This window comes from Macrosteles quadrilineatus, unplaced genomic scaffold (assembly GCF_028750875.1).
Source record: "Macrosteles quadrilineatus isolate MER2022 unplaced genomic scaffold, UCM_ALF_1.0 Scaffold_9__3_contigs__length_116548681, whole genome shotgun sequence".
Classification (NCBI taxonomy): Eukaryota; Metazoa; Arthropoda; class Insecta; order Hemiptera; family Cicadellidae; genus Macrosteles; species Macrosteles quadrilineatus.
Window position 1 is genome coordinate 79,046,062 of NW_026542602.1, and position 26,408 is coordinate 79,072,469.

At 34.6% G+C, this 26,408-nt stretch overlaps 1 protein-coding gene across 1 annotated transcript; it reads left to right on the forward strand.

Annotated features, from left to right (window-relative positions):
• Positions 1–4,239: 4,239 nt before the first annotated feature.
• Positions 4,240–26,180, forward strand: LOC129003589 (protein scarlet). The gene is made up of 16 exons (XM_054431886.1): positions 4,240–4,256; positions 9,568–9,689; positions 10,820–10,958; positions 11,043–11,091; positions 11,782–11,831; positions 12,562–12,698; positions 13,957–14,079; positions 14,315–14,601; positions 15,228–15,420; positions 16,390–16,418; positions 18,387–18,492; positions 19,572–19,799; positions 20,552–20,687; positions 21,579–21,684; positions 25,071–25,171; positions 26,011–26,180. Exons 2-16 carry the CDS (start codon positions 9,594–9,596, stop codon positions 26,178–26,180), a joined length of 1,950 nt encoding a protein of 649 aa, XP_054287861.1. The 5' UTR covers positions 4,240–4,256; positions 9,568–9,593.
• Positions 26,181–26,408: the final 228 nt, after the last annotated feature.

Genomic DNA, 26,408 nt, shown 5'->3' on the forward strand with positions numbered 1-26,408 from the left:
AACATTATTTATACCATTACATTCTGCATTTGATGCAGATTACAAATATATAAACATTATTGTACATATTATTTGTTATTGAAGGCTAGGAGCGAGTTAACAACTTCGCGCACTATTCGATGAATTGGCTAAAATCCGCTGGGTCCCCCATGGTGGTGGGGGAAGGCTGCCACAACGGCGCGCTTTTGTGAACACGTACCTAGCATTCCAGTTGTTTTATATACTTCGATGGGTAAACATTGTTTTTTATGCAGTTGTTAATTCCATACTTGGAGCTGCCCTGTTTGACAATTTCTGTTTCATTGGCAGTGTTCCTTGCTAGAATCTCAGAATACTCGTGCATTCACACATAAACATCCCTATCTTCATACAAAGGGCATTAGCAAACAACTCAACTGTAACAATTAAAAATAGTGGAGGAAACATGATCCAAGAGAATGGATGCTAAGGATAATTGGAAGCTTAATTACTTTAGATCCTTTTGTGTCTGTCTGAAAAAAAAAAAAAAACTACAAGGAGATCCTTTACTGTACAAGAAGTTGAATGATTTCTGAAAGTAACTGGTAATCTATACGACATCAAGCTTGTCTCTGAAGTAAATAGTAAAATATTTGCTAGATATTTTGTTACTTTTAAAATACATTATATTTTAAAATTATTAGTTTATTGCATTACTCAATAAAGTTTAAAAAAATGAGGAATGGTAATTCAAAGTATTTTTTACATACCATTTAATTACTCTGATTTTATAACAACTAACAACATGCTTTTAAAAGTTATGGATAAAGTAAAATTCTGTACCACGCCAGCACAGCAAACCTGCAACACATTCTTATTTGATCAGGTTAATGTCATAGTACAAGAAAATTTTCACTTTAGAGCAAATCAATGGGTGAATGAGGAAAACAATTGGTTTGCTGCTATTTGAAAAACAAAAGATATTGCTCTTATGGTTAAAATTTATCAATGATTAGAAGTTATTTTAGCAACTAATTGATTCTTTGTGCAAATAAGATGAGAAATATTGTTTCCAAAAAGCGTAGAATGGAAATTAATCATTATAATTACGAACTGATTTGATTTGTAAAACCCCTATGGAAACGAAATAAGACCATGCTTGTCTCAACTGGCTCTTTATGACTCCATCGATTTCAATCTATTTACAGATCCACAAAATTCAATTTGAGTATGGCTAATGGAAACATCCTAGAGACAGTTCAGATTGTAACTTAAATATCCCTCAAAAGAATTTACTCTACCACACAGTAATAGCAACTGTCAGAATCAATTAAAATCCCCTCTACCTGATTCTACCAACTTTAACACTTAAATATTTTATTCTAAATTCCTTTAAATTCAATTTCCCTTTACAAATTCCCTGATAAGAAGGGCTTGGCCTGAAGACAGAGTAAGCAGTAGCCAATAAACCTATGGGCACCCTGCCCCGGCCGACTATCCCTTAGCATTCCTCAGGTGGCTTATTTATTGACCTGGACTGCTAGTGAGTGCAAGACCTTTCTCTTGACCGTTCCACTGGGCTGAAAACCTACTAGGGCTGTTTTAGGACTGCGTCCTCCTCAGCATTCTCAGTGTTAACATTAACAATGTTGAATGCCTCTTGAACAGTTGCATGTTGACAGTACAGCGAATAAATATTTCCATAGAAACCATTAATTTTATTCATTCGCCAGTTCAATAAATCAATGCAATACAACATTTTTTCCTTATGTAAAAATTATGATGAGGAAGAGTAAAACTAAAGAAAGCTAAGCGTCATGACTCCATTCCAGAGGGTACTACAGTAAGTAGATCAGTTCTGGAAGATCAGTGAAAACTTGCCATGATTCGTCTATTCTTGTCATTACTGCTTCATACGACCTAACTTGCAGGATCACTATAGGAAGCAACCAAAATAGGGACTTCTAAGGAAAATGGAAGTTTATAAAGCTACACAGAAACCTGGTGTATATTGCTTCTGTAAAGCAAGAAGGATCCACATAGTTGAAAGGATTGCTCAGAGTAAAGTGCCAAAGGATCTGCAATAGGAAATGATTTAAGAACATGATGGAATATAGGAGATGAATGCAGATAGGATGAGGAGCTGGACTATCTGGGAAACTTCAAGAGGAAGAAATCAAAAAGTTCTGCAGCAACACTGTAAGCCGATTGAAGACAATTTGCGATAGAAAAGAAGGATGAAGCCTGAAGATGAAAATAATAGTTATAAGGAACTTGTTAGTATTAAGTATGGTATGTATCTAGTATTAAGTATTGCTGTACCTATTGTTAGTATTTTATGTATCTTTTAATAAAGTATCCGTGCGCTTTCCTACTTCAGCGTATACGGAGCGTCCCCTGGGTGGCGGATAGGGGGAAGGTCGGTGGATCTGCTTGTCAGTCCTCCCGGCTAGGTCCGATGGACCCGCTGACCAGAAGTAGGTGCGGTCCTCCATTCATATTGGGGGTTGTGGCGATGGGCTAACCACCCTCCCATGTAAAAAAAAACTCTTTTAAGCATGTTGTGTATCTAAGGTTAAATATGTCATATGTATCTAGTTGTATTATTTGTACATAGTGTTAAGCTTCTTACGCCTCTTTTACACGATGCGGCGCTGCGCCGGACAAGCGTGTTTCTTCACACTAGTACGGTTTCGTATGGCACTCCTGAAGATTTATTATTTATTATAATTATTATTACATATTATTATTACAGCACATTTTCATTTAGGTTAAACCACCCCAAACATTGAACAAAATGGGAAAGCTGCACCAGCTGATCGTAGTCGTAATATCTTTGAGTGCTGCAAACTTATTTTCAAGGTACTGGTACACTGATTATGTGCACAATAAAAACACGCTGTTTTGTGTTTTTTTGTTGTTGTAATCTTGGAGTGCAGCAAAAAAAAAAAAAAAAAAAAAAAATGGAGCAGGCGAGCAGGACAATGGCTATGCTGACCCCACCGTGAATACTCCACTTAAAAGTTGAATAGGCTAATTCAAAATATAATAAATTTGTCATATCTGAAAATATTGTATTCTAGAAGTCTCAAAAGAATGTTTCATTAGTATAAATTACTAAATTATTAATTTAATACTAAATATTCTCCTGTAGTTATTAAAGGAAAAAAAATGTTTTAATACTTTAAGTTGGCCGATTTGCATGAACATAAAAATATATGTTTTGTGATAACTTCAAATATATTATTTTCTGATACTGCGATATATATTTTTTAATAACTCTTGCACCCTCTTGGTCAGGTAGTTCGCCTAAATTGTGACAGCGTAGAGGTTGGGCCGTGCGGCGTTCGCCGCACCGTGTGAAAGCTCCCATAAGAACCAATAGCCCTTCACCGAGTTGTCCGGAGTTGCGCGGCGCTGTTGTCCGGACAACGGCTGTAGGTGCATCCGGCGGTAACTCGAGCGCCGTGCGCGCGCCGGACATAGTGTGAAAAGACTCATATACTCCCATAGCCCTACGCCGGATCCGGTGGGCGCCGCATGGCGTGCGCCACGTCGTGTGAAAGAGGCGTTTATGGATCTAGTATAAAATAATTTTATGAACTAACTATAATAGTGTATAGGATTTATTTCACTCATAATTATTGAGAAATCAAAATTCAACCTTTATGGCCGCAGGTACGAGCCCTGGTGTGGAGGATGCAATACGCCAGCCCCCGGCGAGGAACACGCAAAGATCGGCAGAAAGTCCTCCCGATGGGGTAACCCATTCCCCGAAGATGAGCCACATAGTCATAGCCTTTGCCCTTTACAAGCATTACCAGCAGGTTAGCTAGTCTCCACAAGACTGAAGAGGGCATTGTCCTAAAACCATCCTAAACAGTCACAGAATGGTTTCAGCTCCCTGGAACGTCACGATGATCACGTCACTCCAATGAAACGGTGCTAATTTTGATTACATAGCTACTTTAGCCTCTAATATTTCTAAAATCGGTTTTAGTACAAAGTTTACTTAGCCAAGTAAATTTTAAATTAGTTTTGTCGAAACTGTCACCATTCACTGTCAATCAAACGTGCTAGAAAGGAATCTGTAATGAGAGACCTTGAGTTCGCTCTACAACCAAGACAAAGTATAACGTTACAAAAATAGTAAGTTGATCGATACAGGACAGTCGATCTGGTGAAATATGAGTGTTTCGGCCTGAGAAGCGGCGGGGCTTCTATTAGGTAACCGTACAGTACTGGACATGGATCAGTGTTTGTGTGTTTGTGCTACCGCGCGCGGGCATGTCCTAGGGGTGAGCTATACATTGACTTTGGATACGGTAGGTAGAATTAGAATTTTATTGTTAACTCAGAAGTCTATTATGTTTGTGTTTCGTACCCTACATTTGGGTTTACTAATGTCAATTTTTCGTTCAATTTGTGGTAAATTTTACAATATTTTCTTTGCTCTTCGATTGTAATATAAGGTGTTAAGAAATCGCTTTTGTTCTGGGGGTAGTAGTAGGTGACAAAATAGCCACGAATAAATATTGACAGCTAAAATGTTAACAAAACTTAAAATCTTCTTTTTAATTTTAAGATTAAATGGATGGCTAAGTTTAAACCACACTACTTTTCAAGAGGCAAGGAAACTCTTCCAGTTCTTAAGTAGGCCTATTCAAATTTTCTTCACTGATTCATATAAGAGTGCTAAATCAATAGCGGGTTTTAATGATAGATTTTGAACAGTGTGAATATACTTCTTTTCCTGTGGTAGGCCTAAAATATGAAGATTGTTTTTGTATCTCATGTTGGCATCGTTCAGAGAAAATTAGTATTAAATAAGTCTATCTGTTTGATTTTAGGGTGGATTGTACAATTTTACCTTGTCTTTTTTTTAAACCAGAGAAAGCTTTTAAGAATACATAGTTTTATTCGGTTCAAATAGTTTTCAAATAAGTTTAATAACAAGGAAACGTGTTAAAGGAAAAAACGCATTCTACTGTTTTTACACCGGACGGAATTAACTCTAAAACCGACCAATAGAGATGATACATGTTATTACGATGTATCCGCTGTAATTGAATTTAGGATACTGAATCAATCTGTCAATAGTCTATCAGTAATAACAGTTATTGCCACGGAAAAATAAATAGTTTTCAAAATCTATAGTTGTTTATGGTAAACTTTTTACAAGTTCGTGAAATAACAATAAGTAAACAGTAAACTTAAAAAACTCCCTGTCTAAACCAGATAAAACCGCATAACAGTAGTTTCTAGCGGATACTGATACATAACGACGACAACATCTGTAAGAGTGATTTAAAATATAGGTTTAAACGTAGATAATTGAAACGCACACTTTGACACTAAACGGTTTGTTTATTTCAAGGAAATTTGTATTATTAATATACAAGCACATATAGAGATATGCTTGTCGTACTTTGAAACAGCCTCTGATTGAAAATGTTTCTATCCCACGAAGCTAGTCTATCACTGACGATTGTACTAGGAAAAGTGTTATCAATGGCAACACCAGAGGATTAAGAATTATATTAGCTTTACTTAGGATTGTGTTTCAATTAACTTTGAGAAAATACAAAATGGAAGTAATTGGAAAATGCGCAGATAAAGATTGGAGTTATTCATCCCGTATTTCACGTTCTATTATTGCATATTATTTATTTTATACTTTTGTTAAATTAATTTTTCCTACAGTTACCTAACAATGTACATGTTCTCTCACTGATTTGAGACAGCAAAGTGGCCAATTCGCTCATCAGTGAGACAATGTTAACATTGTCTCACTATAATTACTTTGTCTCACTCCAGATTTGCAACATGAAGGCACGAAATAGTGAGCGCGTAACATGCAGACAAGGTCGTACGTTGGCAGCACTGGCTGTAAATCAGCTGGTCAGCTGTTGTACTGTTGTATTTGTCACTTCACATTAAATGTCATATTAAAAGTTCACTTCTGTGTAAAAATATGTCACGTTTCTTTACCAATTTATTTGTTTTATGGTAACTGTAGGAAAAATATAATGTGCAACTCGAGTGCAAAGTGCAATTGACTCACTAGTTGCACAAATAACTATTATTGTCAACTAAAAGTGTAAATTGAACATGTGTAGCCTTGTACATGATTGTGGTTTGTAACAGCAATGCAGGTTTATAAAACTATCCCCCTCATTGTGCTGGTATTGTGAGTAATGAAAGGTTTAGTGTTTCAAAAACTTGTTAACTATTTGGTCCAACAAGAGCAAACGAGTGAACTATTTCTTCTCCCTTGACAATCCCATTACTAACATCGTGAAGTTGTTAAAACTATTTCACAATAGAGGATGATTGGTGGGTTTAATTTCTGGTGCTCAATCACGTTTTGTATAAAAATAACTATAGTTTCTACTGGCCTGGATCCACAGATACGTGAAATTGCTATACTATAGTCATTAATATTGTCTTATCATTAGATCAATCCTCACCATGAAGTGAATAAATAACCAAACGACATACCACAAATTAAACATCCAAAGAGAATGATGCAACACTTACAAAAACGTATCAAATGAAAATTAGTCATGCATAGATTTTAAAGTTTATGTAAGACTCCTAGAGAGTAGTATCGATTGCTCACCTGTATGCTGATAAAGTATTGTTGTTGAGCTGAGTTGAACAAGTTATGCAAAGCTCAGATAAACTATTTACACTCAGGACTCATCCAAGTAATATAACTAACCGTTTACTATCTATGTACACTACTCAACATAGTTTCTAAAGTGTTAAACTGAGTGACGTATAGTCTTGAACAATGTATCTAGTTAATTAGGGGCTTTTAGTGTACTCACTGAACTTTGCTCTTAAAATGCTATTAAAAACGTCCTGGAAAAGTTAACTATACCGGTGACTCTATTTAGCGGATTTTGAGTGAACTAGATCGTAAACAATAAGTGTTAAATGCTTGTGTATAAGTGAAAAGTAGGATTACGTTGATGATGGAGGGACTGGATAATAGGAGTGCAAAGTTCAACGCGCCTATTTATTTACTCACTGGCTATATAGCTTGTAAACGTGCCCCTTATGATCGAACCCTGAAGTAATGAGGGCTAATGGTACTAAATTAATTAGCAGACTAATGAATTAGCAGCCATGTAGGCTGACACCCTCTTCGATTAATGGTTCTGTGGTCCTGGGTGTTGACATACTGTGTTGTGGTCTGTGGTGTGTGGTCAGCTTAGTCACACTAGAACATGGGAATACCTACAGTACAAGGGTCAGATGTACACGTGCTGTAGGCCTACCTTGTATGTCAGCTTGTTGGTTAACATCTTAAAAGGGAGGGAAAGAAACTTGTTGTTCCTCAGTTACTATCTAAATCAGCTGCATAAAAAGATCAACGTTTACCTCCTAGTAAATAGCTTGGATTGTGTGAAATGGTACAAAACTATTGTTGTTGCTAGCAAACAGTTACCAATTAATACAATACAAGTTACTCAGTTACTCTCTAAAATCTAAATCGTCTGTCAAGAATGGTTTACGTGTTAACCTACATTCGGCTAGTAAACAATGTCTTGGATTATGTGAAAACAATTCAAAACTATTGTTGGTGCTCAGTTACTATCTAAATCAGCTGCATAAAAAGATTAACGTTTACCTCCTAGTAAATGTCTGGGATTATGTGATAATAGAACAAAACTATTGTTGTTGCTAGCAAAAAGTTACCAATGAATACAATACAAGTTACTAAGTTACTCTCTAAAATTTAAATCGTCTGTCAAGAATGGTTTACGTGTTAACCTACATTCGGCTGGTAAACAATGTCTTGGATTATGTGAAAACAGTACATAACTATTGTTGTTGCTAGTGAACAATTCATAACTAACTTTTGATTTACTCACCAATAGTGTTCGTAGATTAAACTTACATTAGATCAACTGCATTAGTTGATAAGACATGTTTACGTGTACATTTGGATGGTAGACAAAGACAACGTCTTGAATTATTTTGTTTTTAGGTATTGTTTGTTCTTGCGGCAAAGCTATATTACCCTCCAATATATTTCCCCACGTAGTGTGGCTTTTTCGTTTTGCACTATATATTACTTCAAAGAAATAATACATATTGAAAATGAAACACACATAAATTGAAAACATGATTAGAACTTTTCAGTTGAATGACAAGAGTGTACTTGCAGTATTCAAAATCAATGGTACTGCTTAGCAAAATAACTTTATATGTGTAATAAAGATTTTACGCCATGGTTTGGGACATTTCACATATATTTACGTAGTCAATGTTACAGTAAAAATATATGTATGGAATCACTTAGGTTTGTCCCAAATTTGGGGTAATTCGTTACAAAAGCTGTTCCTTGCAGTTAAATACGTAATGATAGTTTCTCATAGAACGATACGCGTGAGTGGAGTTCAACCATTTTAATGTTGGAGGGTGTGATAAACAGGATGTGGTTTAAGAGGAAGTTTTACCATCGAAAGAGCTTGTTACTTAAGGTTCTATAACATCAGTCGGCTAAGGTATGGTTGATGTGTAGGCGGTAGGCGGATGGAATACCTCCTAAATAGGGGGATCAATTACGTAGGGCTGAGCAGACGGAAGTGTAGGTCATGGCTGGGGAGGGAGGAAGTAGGGGGTAGCGCGTGCTAGACAGGACGTCGGGGATGAGGTATCAAATATCAAGTAATGCATAGGTGGACTTAGTTAGAAATGAGTTTATAAAATGGGATTTCTTCTGAAATTTATTTTTGTGAAAGGTTTTCGTGTTATTCCCTAATTGGATATTAGGTTTTCCCCTTTCCTTGTAACATGTTTTGGGCGAGAATAGTATGAGTGGAAAATAATAATTATGTGCAATGACATTGCACTTTCTACTCTGGCTTCACTCGGGAGAATTGTTTTACAACCCTTTAAAAAAATTCCTGTGACTACTCGTACAAGATCATCTTTTGGTTTTATTTACCTGGGCAACTATTGAATCAATGATGTCTTCAACAAAATATTAATTTCGGTTATAATTTACTAGCCCTTTGTATAGTTTTGTGGCTCGTTTATAAAACACATTCGAATAAGTCAATGTATTGTTTATACTTATGAATATTATTAAAATAAACCAATTCACTTACTTTGATTACGAGTATGAAAACACTCGAATATACTAATAAGAAAACCAACATTTTGTTCTTGTACTGTAATTTGTTTAGACATACCATTGTAATATTTTTTCATTCAAAAATAAATGTTACTAATATTTTAAAAAGGTTACTATTTTATTTCAAAAGAGTGTTGATTAAACAATCTGGTACATTTCATGTAGTTGCCAAATGTTATGTTTCAGTACATTTCAGTACCTCCAACAGGACCCCCAAACATGGGGGACCCCCTGGGTTTGGGGTATTGGGTTTTAATACCTACAATGGAAATATTTCCCATATAGTTCGCTCCTTAAGCAGGTGCAACTCTATATTTACTCTTATGAAAATATTATTCAGTGTTAAAACAACTCCCATCTCAACTCCTTGAGCTTTTCACTGATGCTTATAGTGTATTTTTCAGTGAATACCAAACACGAGAGAGGTTATATTTCTACCTTCTTCTTTCTTTTCACAGCCACTGTTATGAACCTTCCTTGAGAGATGGGTGTGAAGCTGTTTTCATCCGAGGAGAGATCTACGTCGCCGATGAGGTTCCTGTTGAGGAGAGTAGAGAATCCACGGTTTCAGGAGTCCCAGGTAGTTTATATGGAAATTGTATGTAATCAATCTATAACATCTTTAAACAGTTATCTTTAAACAGCAATTTCTAAATTACTTAATGATTTGTTGTGTGTTGGTAATTTATATGATATTATACGCCTTCCCACGCTATATCGAAGTAGATAATCAAGGATGTAATTTTTATTCTCCCAGCGACCGTTCTAAATGGAATGCAATTGTAATATAGGTACTAAATCTTATAATTTTTTTTTCAAAAACACCTTGTTAGATAACAGGTAACTTATTTCAATTTTTGTATTTTTGATTTTTTGTATCTTAACAATTATTTAATATAATAATTGTGCCTTTTCATAATAAAGTGTTTTCGTTTAAAAATTGTGGCCATTTTAATATGTATAACTTAAAAGTAAAATAAATGTCCAGACACTTTTTAATGGCATTTAAAATATTCTTTAAAATAACACCAAGCTCTATAAAATCAAATAATGAATTTCTGTGAAATCACGATTTTTATTTGTACCAATCATGTAGGTTGCGCCAAAAATCGTGATTTCTCACTAATTTATAATTTGATCTTCTTGAACTTGGAGTTGTATATTTTTGTTGTATATATACTTTTAGATGTATAATTTTAAATGCTAACAAAAGTTTTGGATTTTTTTTTAACAAAACCAGCAATTGTTTTATCATAAAAAGTTCAATATCACGTATATCATCATTACTAGGCATTTAGTAAAAATGTTATTTTTATTTTGTTTGGTTTTCACCCATTTAATCTATCCTAAATTTCGTGTACTTACGAGAAACTATATATATTTACCATCTTGCAAATTTTCACAAGCGTGTGTATGTTAAAAAAATTTATGCCTGAGCTGATATTTTATTAAATTATATTTATAAAGTCGTATTCTGTGGCTGGATTCTATTCATGTTGTTGCTATGTGTATAAACTAAAGCAACTCGAATTTAACGATACCTAATCTAGTAGAGTTTGACAAGATTAAACAGATTGGAACGTAATTGAAAGAAAAGTTAGAATCACCAGTGCTTAACTCTGAGCTGCTTTAGGTAATTTGTTTTACTTTTCTCAACTGTCCTTTGGAATCTGTTGACACAGACTTCAATGTCGTGTATTTTTGTTTCAGAGCAAAGAGACTCTAAGAGATGACGTCAGCAGGGAAGGTTTGACTTTGACTTGGAGGGATCTCTCGGTCTATGCCAAGGTACGGACGGAGAAATGGTTCAATTCTGCGTCTACTGAGTACAAGAGGATCATCAACAATGGTAAGAGAAACCTGTTTTTGTTTTTGTAGATTGATAAAAACTGTTGAATAAAAGTACATTCTTCACTAAAATGTTAAAATTTAGTTTCAGGCGCAGTTCGACCAGGGACATTAGTGGCTTTGATGGGAGCTAGGTTAGTATTCGTAGAGCCTTTGATGGGTTTGGGAAATCTGTTTATCTTTTATTGCTTGTATGAGTAGTTTAATATTTGTTTGGCTTTGGTGTTGTTGTCAAGGCTTACTATTTTCTGGAGGTAGCTGAACACGTTAACAAGAGGTACCTAACTATTATTGCTTCACTTAAATTTATTAACTTTATTACGTATTACTCGTCATCTATTGTTTGTATGCCATGTTTTCTTCTTAACCTTATTAGAGATATTTTTGAACTGAATATTTATAAATTTACGTTGTAAAAATGAAAGCGATGTATTGACGTTAAGATTTACGTTTCGATTTAGTCTTGTACTTAAGACGAAATTTAAAATTAATTGACGATTATATTTTAAAGAAAGTAACTGTTGAAAGCTCGAAAATATACTCTACTTACACTATACTAACTATACTAAACCATACTAACTGTCACACAATTTACAATGTCCTTGTACGGGTATTTCAAAAAAACTTATTTGAAACTTTATGTAAAATCGAGTACCATAATTTTTAGTAGATAAAATATTGATTGTTAAAATTTTTTTTACGTTTCAGAAGATATTTAAATAGTAAATAGCTTCAGCTATATCAATTGATATTTTTTATTCACAGTCTAAATGTTACTCAAGTGAATTAAAAAGCACAAAGTAAATAACTGATCGTTATTTCAGTGGAGCTGGGAAAAGCACCCTCATGTCAGCATTGGCCTATCAAACAACAGGTAAGTCATAAATAGGTTCACACAACATTCTTTCTTTGGTGAACCGTTTCCAAATCAGACGTTAAAATTCTGCATAGAAATAAAACTTACATCAATTTTTAATAGACATGATAGTTAGGATAAACACGGTGTAGAGAATCATTTGACTATATTGCAGGATAAAAATAATTCCAATTATTAAATAGCTAATTTGGATTAAACTGAATGGAAGTAATACGGAGTAATGGAAGTAATTTAGCGACATTCTGTGCCTAAGGTTGCATTTTAAAACTAATGACTGTAGTCTGTCCATCATAGTACAAGGAAAAATGTAATCATGGAAGAAACAGATGAACGGAGTTAATCTGAATACATGGATGGACAGTTATTTTTGGAATCGTAAATTATTTTTGAAAATCGTAAAACAAGAAACGCACTTTTAATTTAAATACTATATGAAATACACAAACACTTTTTGTTTAGTTTTACTGACTGATCAATTGTTCTAAATTTTGTGTATATCCAGGCATTTGGCCTTTTTAACTTTTTTGTAAGAGAACAGTTCAAAATATGGTCTTGACGTTGTCTAACGTTGTCCTAATTCTAGGTAGCATCATTAGGCCCACACTGATAGTCCACTATTTTGAAGCACTAATACAAACTCGTTTTATGTATTCTAGTACTACTGTAGAAAAGAGTATTTTATAATGTATTCAATCAAAAACAACCACAGAGACATGTTATTTTCCAGCTGCTATGGTGGTGGACGGAGATATTCGAGTGAATGGTCGCCCTCTTGGACCATTCATGCGGAAAGTGTCCGGTTACATGGACCAAGATGATATCTTCATCAATACCCTCACAGTCACAGAATACCTTCGATTCATGGTCAGTAAGTTAAGGCCACCTAATTTATAAGTAGTAAGAGTTAGTAGAATTAGATGAATAGAAATCACGTACTATCTTTGACATTGGCCAATCCCAACTCATCCGCGACTGATTCAATATTAAATATAGAAATTGAGCGTTTCATAGTAAGTCAGTTTTGAGCTATATTTGAGTTAGAGACATTTTTCAAACAGCCACGAGGATCTTGTAATTGCCATTAATAGTGTAGTCCAATGTTTACTAGACAGTAAAATTAGATGTTAAATCGTGTTTACATCGTGTTTGCAACACGATTTAAACTAGTTTAGATCCTCGTCATGTGAAATTTAGTGGACACGCTATAATTAATATCCTTTATGAAAATAAATCAGTATTTTCATCCAATTTAGATTCATAGATGCATACTTAATTGATAAAAATTTGTAGGTTAACCCATAAGACGATTAATAAAAAAATTACCAATGGGTTGAATTGATAACTGATAATTAATAATAAACAAACACTTTTAATATTATGTTAGCAAATCACGATTTTAAATTATCACTATTCATTTCTGATCAGTAAATGTATTTACTAGTTTTGAATTACAATAAAAAATTATTAAATCGAATGCTTGGATCGGAACCTGTACTTTTTTTTAAACTATTTACAATAAATTTGAATTGAAAACAAAATACGAGGACTATAATGCCTCATATTCCCGAATGGTTCAGTTTGTGTCGTAATAACTGAAACATGCTGAAAAACACTTTTTAATTTTATCCTCTAAACGTTATTGCGGATCCAACAAACAACATAAATCTCCCTCGTAAAAGTTGTCCTGGACGTACACAACCTCCTAATATACCTACGGTGGATATTCATATTGAGTTTTAGTATAAACATTCAGTTGATGGTTGACAAATAGTTGGCAAGTATAATTTAGGACATGGGCAGTTGTCAAACATTATGTGTGTTTTGTTCTTTGTCAAATCATTAGCTTCAGCAGTCATATAATGTTGTATATTGAACATACGAATGACTAAAAAAAATGTATAAATAAAAATAGTGAAGGGTTTCTTGGAAATGGATTGTGGATCTGAGTCAAAAGGTTTTTAAAAATCTTCGGTAAGATGTATATGCTTAAAAAAGTAAATATAGAAAGGATGAATGGTGTCATAAGAATTTGAGAGTCCATTGACAAGAAGCATTACAAACTACCTCTAGGATGTTTAAGATTTTTTATAACGTTTTGTCAGTTTTCGTCTGATCTTTCCAGGCACGGTTAAAGCTCGACAGACGAATAAGCAGCCGAAGGAGAGAAATGACAATCTCCCAGTTGCTGACGTCACTGGGACTCGCTCATTGCGGAGATGTGCGGATTGGTGCAGCTGATGAAGAGGTAAAGTAATAATAGATTTCGTAAAATCTGATTTGAATTAAAGATTAGTGAACACGGACTAGTATCATGAAAATTAAAACAAAGTTGCATATATGCAATTCTAAAACACCGTTTAGAACTCAAAATGTTTCAACCTAATCGCTGTACAAGTCCTAATATAAGAAATATTAATATTTCCAAGACATTATGGGAGGACTAAACATTTTTTTGACCAAGAACATGTAACTGTTGACAGTCTGTATTATCTGGAGGAGAACGTAAGCGACTCTCGTTCGCAGCAGCTTGTCTGACGGATCCTCCCCTGCTGTTCTGTGATGAGCCAACCACTGGTCTGGACTCCTTCAGCGCCGCCACCATCGTCCAAGCCCTACAGACGTTCGCAGCCGCCGGCAAGACTGTCGTCTGCACTATACACCAGCCCAGCTCTGAACTGTTCACTATGTTCCACCAAATACTACTGGTGGCGGACGGGAGGATAGCCTACCTAGGACCCAGTCACACTGCTCTAGACTTCTTTCAAAGGTATACACAGGGTTTATGCTCGGTAAGTTGATATGTAGAAATACAGTGGTTTAATGTAAATACATTTTAAGGAAGTTCAAAATTGGACTTAATCCGCAGCATATATAACTTAGCGTAGAGGAGCGAGAGCTACCTGGTACCGAATCTGTAAAGGGTGCCGGAATCTAGCTCTTTAACACTTTATTCCGTTTGTTAACTGTGTTGGAAGATTTTGGGGTCAATGTTTTATGTAAAATATTATAAATCACTGAAATTTTCCTTTGGTGTGCTTCAAACTTAGCTTAATGAACACTCAGTGGAGGTGCGTTTTTATCCTTTATTAATAGCCACAAAACAATAATTATAGCTCCACTTGATTGGACAAAACCATTTTGAGTGATTCAAATACAATCCCACTTGCCAATTAAGGCGGTTCGTCAATTCATCTAGGCTGTTCAAGCTTTCCCTAACAACTCTACAAACAACACAAAGTCTATAAAGCACCAAAAGAGCCCAACATGCAATAAGAATAGTGAAAAATATTACAAACGTATTCACGATCAATGATCTAAACCAAATGGGATTCCCAACATACGATTGCGCTGACCATGGATGTTACAACTTCAAAGCGAAAATGTGTGTTCCAGTATAGGTTACGTCTGCCCCGAAGACTTCAACCCCGCGGACTACCTCATCCAGACCCTGGCTCTCACCCCGGGATCAGAGTCCTCTAGCAGGCGATCCATCAAACACATCTGTGACCAGTTCGCCGTCAGCGACTACGCCAGGGAGCTGGAACTGCAGATCAACTTCCAGCATCAGATGGGCCACGCTTTTGACGTTAGTGGTAGAGTCTTGTAAATCAGCTTGGTGGTTGTTATCGTATTACTACATCACGAAAGGAACAAAATGCTGCGTATACCTGCAAACGAATGAAAGAGAATGTAAATGAAATGTCCCTTTTGAACCTTTGTTACTAACTAAGACCAGTCGTTTCTTTAGTTACTTATGAGTCATTAGTTAGGACTTATAATAGAAATTTACAATGATTAAGAATAGCTGGGTTCAGCTTTAAGTTGATAAATGAAGGAAAAATAAATTGCTTAAATAAAAGGTATTTTGGGAGCTCCTCAAGGAATATGAAGTTTGTTGATTTGAGTTGATTAATTATGTGTAACTCCTTTCACGGTCCGAAAACTGACTTTAAACTTCGGCTGTTAGAAATTTGTCGATTTCAATAATTATGGCAAAGATAAAATGCTTTGATTTACACGGATGTTTGTGTCTATTTAAAGGAGTTTTTATTTTATTTATTTTTTTGTGTGTATCTACGCCAGTGAATCTTTTTACGTTTTGAAAGGGAACGGTCCAAACCCTGGTCTTGTTACTATCTAACGTCGATCGTTTTGTTAGATAACATCATTAATTCATAGTCCAATGACAAATGGCATCTGGGTCTGGAAATTATTTCGATTTGAATCGAACCAGCGACCTTCAGATTTGAAGGTGAGCACTATAACCACTCGGCTACCCAAACTCATCCATGTGTTAGCGTCTTCCAGTCATACCGACAGATTCTATAGATAGGAAATACGACTCTAAAATGGAGCATCCAGTAAAATGTTAAAATAAAATTCGTAAAATGTTTAAACTATAAAATATCTTACTTACGTCTTCGTTAACTTAATTTTGAGTTTTACAACTACATTTTCTACGTGGCAAGGACAGAATATGACTTGATCTAGCTGTATTAAAAAATATGTCAGACATTTACTTCACAATTTTTAAACACATTTTTTTATGTTTCAGGATGTCTTGGATTCGCGCTTGAAATCATCGTAAGTATTAATAAAGGTGCTCCTTAAGTTTTTTTGGTTAGTATATTAAAAGATCCATAACTGAGTCTTCTATAAACCTAAAGCTAAATAAAAACATTATAATTAGGCATAACAATCGTCAATACATTATTTATTTATTTTTTTTTATTTATACACAATTTACAATAGCTACAGGTATAAACCCAAAACAGCTATAATTAAAATAATACAATATCTATATATATAAAAGGCAAAGCCCTCACTGACTCACTCATCACTAATTCTCCCACTTCCCATTTACCTAGGAAGCTGAAATTTGGTACACTGATTCTTTAGGCATTAAATAGGAAAACTAAGCAATTTTTATTCTGATCGGACTCTCGGGCTCCGCCCCAGTGGCTCTGGAGTTTCCCATGTTAACCTTATGAGTACTCATATTTAAATGGAATTAATGAATCTTAACAGCTGTTTCAATTAAACAAGTTGGTTCTGTTCTATGATGTGCAATTAGCATTTAAGTTACAAGGATTACCAACAGGGTGCAGCACACTATTATTTTTTTAAATTTATGACTACAGACGTCTAATTTGCAACCAAAAGGTGAGTGAGCGTAGCGAACGAACTTCAACCTGGAGGCGAGTTAGCGTAGCAAACGAGCTAACCTGAAGACAAGTGAGCGCAGCGAACGAGCTCCAACCTAAAGGTGAGTGAGCGTAGCGAACGAACTTCAACCAGGACGTGATTGAGCCATGCGAATGAGCTCACTATGAAGTAAAACGGGGCAAAGCCCGCGGGTACAGCTAGTTAATACATAAAGTGAAGAACGAAAAAAAATACAAAAAGTGCACATAAATAGACAATACAAAACCAGTGATGATAATAGTAAAAAAGAGTGAATACAAGTTAATAAAAATGGACAACGTTGTTGAAAATTACACTTATTTTGGCTGCGAATCTAAAGGGATGGATTACATTACGTAAGCAAAGCGTTTATCTTAAATTTAAACTGCTTAATAGTGTCAGAAAAAACATCTATTTTACTATTGTGGACATTTAATAAACGTAAGCCTGTAAAAAGTGAAAAACTGTAAAATTGAACAGTGTTACAACGAGGGATAAAAAATAAAATTGACGATCTTGAATTATTACGAGGGACATAAAAAGCAATCTTACTCAACAAAAACAAACTATCAACTTTGTTATTTAGGATTTTATACAGACAAATCAATGCTAAAACTTCCCTTCTTAATGTAAGGCTTTGGAAATCAAACAATCCTCTCAATGAATCAGTTGACATATGCCAGTCACATCTCTGATTATACCTTTTTTAAAACAAGTATCGTAGAAATTTATTTTGGAGAATTTCTATTGCATTTTTGTGGTATGAGTTGAAAGGAGACCAAACTAGAACACAATATTCCAGCTTACTTTTAACAAATGAGTAAAACAATCAAATAACGGGGTCAATAGTTCTGCAATTCTTGGTATTTCTTTTTATAAAACCTAACATTCTATACGACTGAGTAATAATCAATTCAACGTGTTTGTCAAATCTTAGATACGAGTCAAAAGTAACTTCTAAATCCTTAATTTGGTCCACTCTTTTAATACATACTTTTAATGCATTATGCTAATGTATTAATTTTATTAACAAAACTTTTCTGTTGAGTAATTTTGCTTGTCAAATTAGTAAAACTACATTTTTAACTACGTTTCCACTTGTAACATAATTTAAAATTGGCACAGAGCTTTAGAAATACATACATTTCGTGAATCATTTAAAACAACCAAGAGATTTTGATTTTAATACATTACTTACGTAATATTCCTAGCCAATCTAAACTTATACTTAAAAATGAATGATAAAAGTACCAAATATAATAATCTACAATAAAGTTTAAGCTGGCCTAATTGATATTATTGTTGGTGTTTATTTTGGTGTCGAGATTGTAGCCGTTGGTGATGAAAATGTTTGTTTATGTATTCCAGCAAGCAGCCGCGGTGGATCAGCAAACTTTGGTGGCTGACGAACTGTGCTCTGCTGGAAATCCTTCGAGACCCAAAAGTTCAACAAATTAGACTCTTGCACAAAATTGTAAGTTTCAAGTTTTAAATTAACCAACCATCGCTCCTCATCTGGTGGTCTTAAGATTATCTCTCAAGGTCAATAAGGTTCCTTAAGTTTTTACTTTATAAAGTACAATAAATATTACTGTATAAAAGCGATTAAAACGTATAATAAAAACAATTATACCTGGAACCCCATTATGAAACTAAAAATAGCTCCACATATACGATACAGTAGAGGTCTAGTGGGAAATAAAGTTGTGGAAAAGTAGACAAACTTTAAAATACCGTAGTAAACTTTGTGAATATAATAGAAATGTTAATTGAACAGATTATATGAAAAAAAAGCAACTGGTTTACTTAATTCAATGGCGTTTTAACATACAGTAATATATTAAACCAAAAACATCACCATCTTGATTAAATATTAGGGCCTTGATTTTAAATAGGATTTTTACTTTAGAGGTAAAAGATAAAACAAATCAAAGGATTCATTCAAATTATCCTCAGCTTGAATTAGGTTGGCCCAAATTTTTCTCAACAGTTGTCTGCATTATTGTGATATGAACTTACTTTTAACCAGTAACGATACAAACATACGCGCGTCTTTTAAGCTTAATCATAGACAACAGTCTTTAATTAAATATAGACTGTCAGCCATGCTGCGGTTACCATGGTTACCATAGGTTCTGGCGCACACCGCTGGGAGCGCCATGTAGTTATGGCGTACGCGCGGCACTCCCAGCGGTGTGCGCCAGAACCTATGGTAACCGCCGCAGCATGGCTGACAGTCTATATTTAATTCTTTTTGTCTATGGCTTAATCGAATACAAGGTGAGTGTAGTAAGTTAGATTGGAGTAAGATTATTGCTGAATCTTTGTTACTGATTATCATCAGCTGTTTCATGAGCTAGGATAATTTATGCAAACACTAATGATGAGGGTCAGCTGGGTCCAGTTTCGTACCATCAAAAAGTTACTGAATTTTCTCACGATCGAACCACCAACCTTTTGACAGTTGGTTGGCACTATAACTTCTCAGCTACACATCCTGATGTTATAGTTCAACAGTTCAAAACAACAACTTTACATAGATTTTCCTGACAGGCCATCGCATTGATGGTAGGCCTTTGCTTCGTCGGTAGTCTCCATCTCACCCAGACTGGTATACAGGCTACCCAGGGCGCTCTCTTCATGTTGGTCACGGAGAACACCTTTGGTCCGATGTACGCAGTACTACCACTCTTCCCAGCAGAACTACCCCTGGTGATGAGGCACTATCGCGCCGGACTGTACGGACCTCTGGCTTACTACCTCGCCAAGATTGTGGCAATTGTGAGTATTCTCCTTAAAAAAAAAAAAAAAAAAATTGTACCGACAGAATGTTGTGTTGAGTAGATCAGCTGATGAACTGGGGGTCAGTTACATGATTTATTTGGAGGAGGTGCCCGTTTTTGGACCCGAGCCTTAGGTCCAAGTAAAATAGTTTTGTGTTTTACTGAATTATTTTGTATTGGATATTTTCAAATTAGGTTATGGTTCTAATAGTTAACACAATTTCGCCGGGCACTCTATCTTTATTTATTATTAAAATATCCTAAAAGAGTGTTGGGATTAATTTTTGGGCTGTATCTCCCACGTTGGTGATTCCTTTTTTGACCGTGGCCATTTAAATGATAGCTAAGAACTGTTAGCTTGGATTACAGGCTATTTACAGTATAAACGGGGGCTTTCATTACTTTTCGTTGTTTAAATGTACATCAGAGAATGATTAGGACCTCTTTTAAAAGTTGCAGCTATTTAGGAAATTAAAACCTATGTACATTTCATAGTTTTTGGTTTAATCAAATTTATTCATTTCATTACTGTCTAGAGCTAACGCTTAATATTGGGGTGTCTGCCTTACGATAGTGTAGTAACAGGTTGTACATAAGTCATTTCAAAAGGATTTAAAAGCCACCTTCGATATATAGTATGTCAACAACTTTATCAAGTGAGAGAATGCGTTCCCAATAGTTCGATTATACCTTGATGGTAAATTGATTAGTGCTTTGAAAAAAATTAAATTTTTAATCAATGTGTTTCAGATCCCAGGTCTGGTGGTTGAGCCGGTGGTATTCACAGGGATCCTGTACTGGTTGGCTGGACTGCAGAATACAGTTTATGCCTTCATAATGACGTCAATCATAGTCACCCTCTGTATCAACGTATCCACGGCTTGTGGTAACTCATGATATTTGTATGTGTGTGGCATAAACTATTCCATGATCTTTGACTAGTTTAAAGCTGTTAGTACAATTGGTAACATTGCACAAACATGTATATCGAACTTTTGTTGTCATCACTATTTGGAAGCTCAATGAGGAATATTCCACTTTGGAAATCTCTTTTGAATTTGTTCAGAGTTTATTGTTTTAGTAAGTTTATTAATGACTTAGATATTTAACCACTTGTAAATTGAACTTTTGGGATATTGCTGCTCGATGTTAAACTTAATTTTTAGCCGAAACTACATTAGCTATAATCTACTGTGATGTTTATCTTCTGCCGGGAAAATAGTTGGAGTATCTGCCCACGTTGGGTATTCTTCCCAGATAAGAGGGCCTCGAGTAGCCGAGGAATGGTGGTATCGAAACAGGAGGGGCCAAAGTGACAGGGAATTCGGGAAGGAAGAGCTCATCGGCCACTGAGGTGACGATCACGGGTGGTGGAGGCAGGATCTCAATCTCCTCTTCGATGAAGGGAACCACTATTTCTCTCGGAGCGATGACATCCACCGCGTTGAAAACTTCGACTTCGCCCTTGAATGTGCAGACAGGCTCAAACACGCATTTGGTGGGAAGTTTCATCGGCAAGGCAACATAGTCTTGTTCCGGGATTCCGTAGCCCTGGATGATGTCTTCACTATTTACGATGGTTTATATACATATAACAAGTTATCTTAAAAAATTAAAACTATAGTCTTTAAAACTGTAAACTCATAGCGTATACAGTATAACGTGAGATGTATCAAACTCTATTACACGCAAATATTTGACGTTTGATAACATTTATTTTAAACTTGTTGTTTGAAAGTTTTGTGAGTTGTAGTTCGTAACATTATTTGTGTTTCAGGTTGTTTTTTCTCTGCCACATTCGAGTCTGTTGCTATGGCGATGACCTATCTGGTGCCGTTCGACTACGCGATCATGATCACTTCTGGCAACTTCATTAAACTCGAGTAAATATACCCTTTGTTGCGAAAATTTGTCGATTAAGACATAATAGCTTAATTTTCGGATAGAACTATCCTCTGAATATTTCATGTTAGTAGAAATAATCCTTTTGCATCGTCATTATAGGATGTCCTATCTAAAAGCCATCATTATTATCTACAATGATTTGTTCGGTTTATCACGTATCAATGGAGATTGAATAAATAAAACTACTTTGAGGGCAACTAATAGTTTCCTTTGACTGGGATAGGAATATGTAGGAAAAGTGACTGTTTAATTTGATTTAAAATTAGCTTAGAGGTTAGAAAATATGTTATTTTTACGACCATTTCTTATAATATACTTTGGATGTGAGGTGATGTGACTTGGTAACGTCGAGAATCTATCTCGCAAGATTTGCTGATGTCAGAGGTTAATGCAAGGCTTACTCAGAAACCATAACCACACTCTCCTGTTTTGGTATGCACATTTCATTAACACTGGTGAATCTTAACGGTGAAAATAAATTCTTGGGCTAAACAAAATATTCGAAGAATCAAACATGAATAAGTACTAAACTGTGATAGAAACACATTTCTAATAATATATGAAAGGAAATATTGTGTAATTAAAAGTGTTCCAAACAAAAATCCTAGACCTGGAGACACCAATGTACTTGTTAATTTGCCAGTCTAGGAAGTAGAATATTTTGAAAATTAGATATCTAATAGGTTAAGACGAATTTAATGTGGAAATCCTTCCTTTTTACTTGTTGGCGAATAATATTGACCAATTTAATAGATTTGTCCAATCAGGAGAGAATCTATAAACGATAAAAAATGTAAGGATAGCTTATAGAAAGTTAACCTACTTTTACTGATTGTAATGCAATCGTTGAGGTTTTCAGATACTTCAAAAATTGCACAGGTTATGCACTGTATGCGTGTTAAAACTAACCTACAATATTTCACACCATGCTTTGAATATTTTCTCACCCTATTTTCCAATTGTTGAATCATGTTTTCCTTATAAATAATGCTCTCGTAAATTTTAATCATGCAGTTACAAACACCCTAAATATCCATCGTTAGTACTCTCTCTGCATATTTTGTGCAACTAAAAATCCAGACTAACAAGAAAATCTTTGTACAAATCCATTGTGGAAAGGTGGAAATCAATGGAGAACAGATTTATCGTTGCTGAGATTCCGGCGCCTTGAACATGGGCAGAGATAAATTATCCTTTTACATATAAGAATAAGAATAAGGTGGAGTATAGCAGCTCTGACTTGATTTACCGTTACAGAAATATCTTCTGTAGACAGATTGGTGCTACTCGCTGCATCTTTTCTTACAATTCATGTAGCGCATTCAATCTAATCAAAAAGTTATAAAAAAGTAAAATAAATGGGACAATAGTTTTTTGTTGTATTTGCCATAAATGTTGATAGTGCAATATCAAAACTAGGTGTGTGTTAGTATATGTCTGTTTAAACTTGTGATTTTCATTATATTTCAAATATGTAGTGAGTTGTTCCATAGTTGATCTGGAAAGAGTTAAGTTTCAATAATACAGGGTGATTACCGAGAAACGCATGTTTTTCAAATAACGAGTATTCAGGCAATTCAGAGAAAAAAATTATATTTATGAGTGGAAAAACAGTGTACACAATATGCAATTTCAGAATAAAATTACTTACAATTTAGTGTTTAAAAATTACATTTCTAAGATGGTCGCCTTCTGCTTGGTATGGAATTCCTTCATCGAACATCCCATACAAGAGTTATCACACGTTTTGGTGATGTAACTTGGTCTTCTCGCTCACCGGATCTTAAAATTCCAGATTTCTTTCTATGGGGGTTTTAAAATCCAGAGTTTACTTAAACAAACCACAAACAATACAAATCAAATCAATTTATTGACACAAATAACGTTACATTGGGTGCTTATAGCAGTAACTGATGTCTTGTCAATTACATAAATCTTAATAATAAAATACATAGAAGATTACAATAACAATAAAAATGTACAATGACTAACCCAAGGAGGTGTCTGCTAAAAAGTCTGAGATGGAATAATAAACCTTATCCAGTAGAATTTCTTTAATTTTAACTTTAAAAACATTTACTGCCAATTGTTTAAATTTATTCGGCAAATGGTTGTACAGCTTCAGGCCTGTATAAAAAGGACATTTTTCAAATTTTGTTGTCCGATGGATTGGGTAACTGTAAAGGTTCTTGTTTCTAGTGTTGTATTTATTTTTTATTAAGAACTTTTCAAAATATTTTTTATTTTTATGGACATAATTAAGGCTTTCATAAATGAACAGGCTGGGGAAAGTTAATATGGACTGATTTTTGAAATGTTTTTTACAGGAAGCCCTAAATTTAGCGTTCGCCATATTTCTAATGAATCTTTTTTGCATTGAAAATATCTTTTTACTATTTTTTTAATTTCCCCATAAGGTAATGCCATACCTCAAAATCGATTCTACATGGGAAAAATAAACTATTCTGATAACATTTTTTGATGCACACTGAGAAAGAACTGAATAAGCAAAAAAGAATGATCTTAATTTTTTTAACAAATAATCAATATGTTCCTTCCAATTTAGTTTTTGGTCAATGATCACTCCGATAAATTTTTGTTGTGAAATATCTGTCATGTTTGACTTTTGAAAAAATAAGACGTTTACAGGAACTTAAAGAAGTTATTCGCCAGGAAATCAACTCCATTCCTAGATACATTATAGGAAAATCCGTAGCAAGTTTTAAGGAACGCCTTCAACACAAAATCCAAGCAGAAGGCGACCTTAGTGATGTAATTTTTAAACGCTAAATTGTAAGTAATTTTATTCTGAAATTGCATATTGTTTACACTGTTTTTCGACTCTTAAATATATTTTTAGCTCTGAATTGTCTGAATACTCGTTATTTGAAAAACATGCGTTTCTCGGTAATCACCCTGTATTACTGAACTTTATTAACTAATTATTTTACAGTGTAGGGCGAAATATTGCATGTTTTTTGTAAACTTGAGAAAAAGTAATAGTATAAAAGAAAGAACATAATTTTCCTTTGAGAAGAATGTGATTTATTTTTAATTTTGTTATGATATACAACAATATACACACTAAAAGCATTGATCTTCTTGAACAAATACTAGAGGTTAACCGTAGAAGAAAGCATTAACTTGTTCTAAGAAAAGTGTAAAAACTTTAACTACAACCCTAAAACACAGCATACTTTAACCTCTAAAAAACGTCCTACAAAAGATGATAATTCAACTTCCTCAACCTTTTATACTTTCACATTTGTATTAGAAAAGGTAATAAATACTATGTAGGCATACAAACGTATTATGTAGTATTATTTATCTATTTTCATGACTGATACATGCAAACCTTTTCCAGTACTCTAAGTCCACAACTCAGCTGGGTCCAATACTTGTCCTGGATGATGTACTCAAACGAGGCTATGACAATTATTCAATGGCAGGACATACAGAATATCAGTAAGTTGAACTTGTTACACTGCTTATTTTAGAGTGATCTTTGTATAAGACAAAAGAGTCGGGATGAAGTAGTTTATGAAGCAAATAACATATAAAGTTACACTTAAACCTTATATGTTAACCCAAGATATTTTGTTCTGCTATCAACTAAATATTATAGGAAGTATGTAATACTTACTTTACTACAAGAATATAGCGGAAATGTTAAATAATAATTTAATCTTAATGTAACTGTTTTATTATTAATTTATCGATTGTTAACTATTGTTACTTACCTCAAATTCTATTTTTATATCCATAGCTATTCTCACATTCTGTATTTGATCCTAGGTTCCTAATAATAGACCCATGTGTCCTTGACCATTGGGCCCTTGTTACCTTTGTACCTTTGGGGTCCTTGTTATGTTTTTGGGGTAATGGTCGTGACTAATGAATCAGCTGGTTGGTGAAAAAAGCTACACAAGGCGTCAAATATCATTCTACACTCATCCTTCACCCATATAGGGTTAAAATACGCACCTAGGTTGCATCCCCATCTCAAACGATAATAATATGAATGACAATTTTGCACGTAACTTTGTATTTGTTCAACAAATATTCTCAATTATCTCACTTACTATTTGTATTTTCTCTAACGATCCTTTCACTTTATCACATTTAGTTTGCATTTTCCCAAAACTATTCTCACATTTTAGATGTTACTTTGTACCAAGGCGTACGCTTTACCACACTTCCCACTCCTCACATGCTACTTTACTCCCAACTATTTTCTTTGTCGTATGTTACTTTGCATTTCCACCACGACTATCCTCACTTATCGCATGTATCTTTGTCCCCAGCTTGTGAAGAGGATCTGCCCTGTCTACACTCTGGTACGGAGGTCCTGGAACGCTACAGTTTCTCCGCTGACAATTTCTGGAGAGATATCTACGCTCTCGTCGCTCTCTTCGCCGCCTTCCACGTCCTCGCATACTTTGCTCTATGTCGCACTATTAAACGCAACTCGTAATAATACACCTTTATTTATATCCCAAACCTATCCTTGGTTGTTCGAACAACGTTCTTAAACATATCAAGATAAAAAAGAAAAACAATATTGTAAAGTTAGTGTGGTGTAGTTGTTTTTATTTGAGATTTCGCTGTTGGTTCATTTTGTTTTTAATAGCCCAGAAAGGTTCAAACACGATTAAGGCTAATAGTTGTTACATGTAAGTACTTAAAATGGTGTCAATAAAAT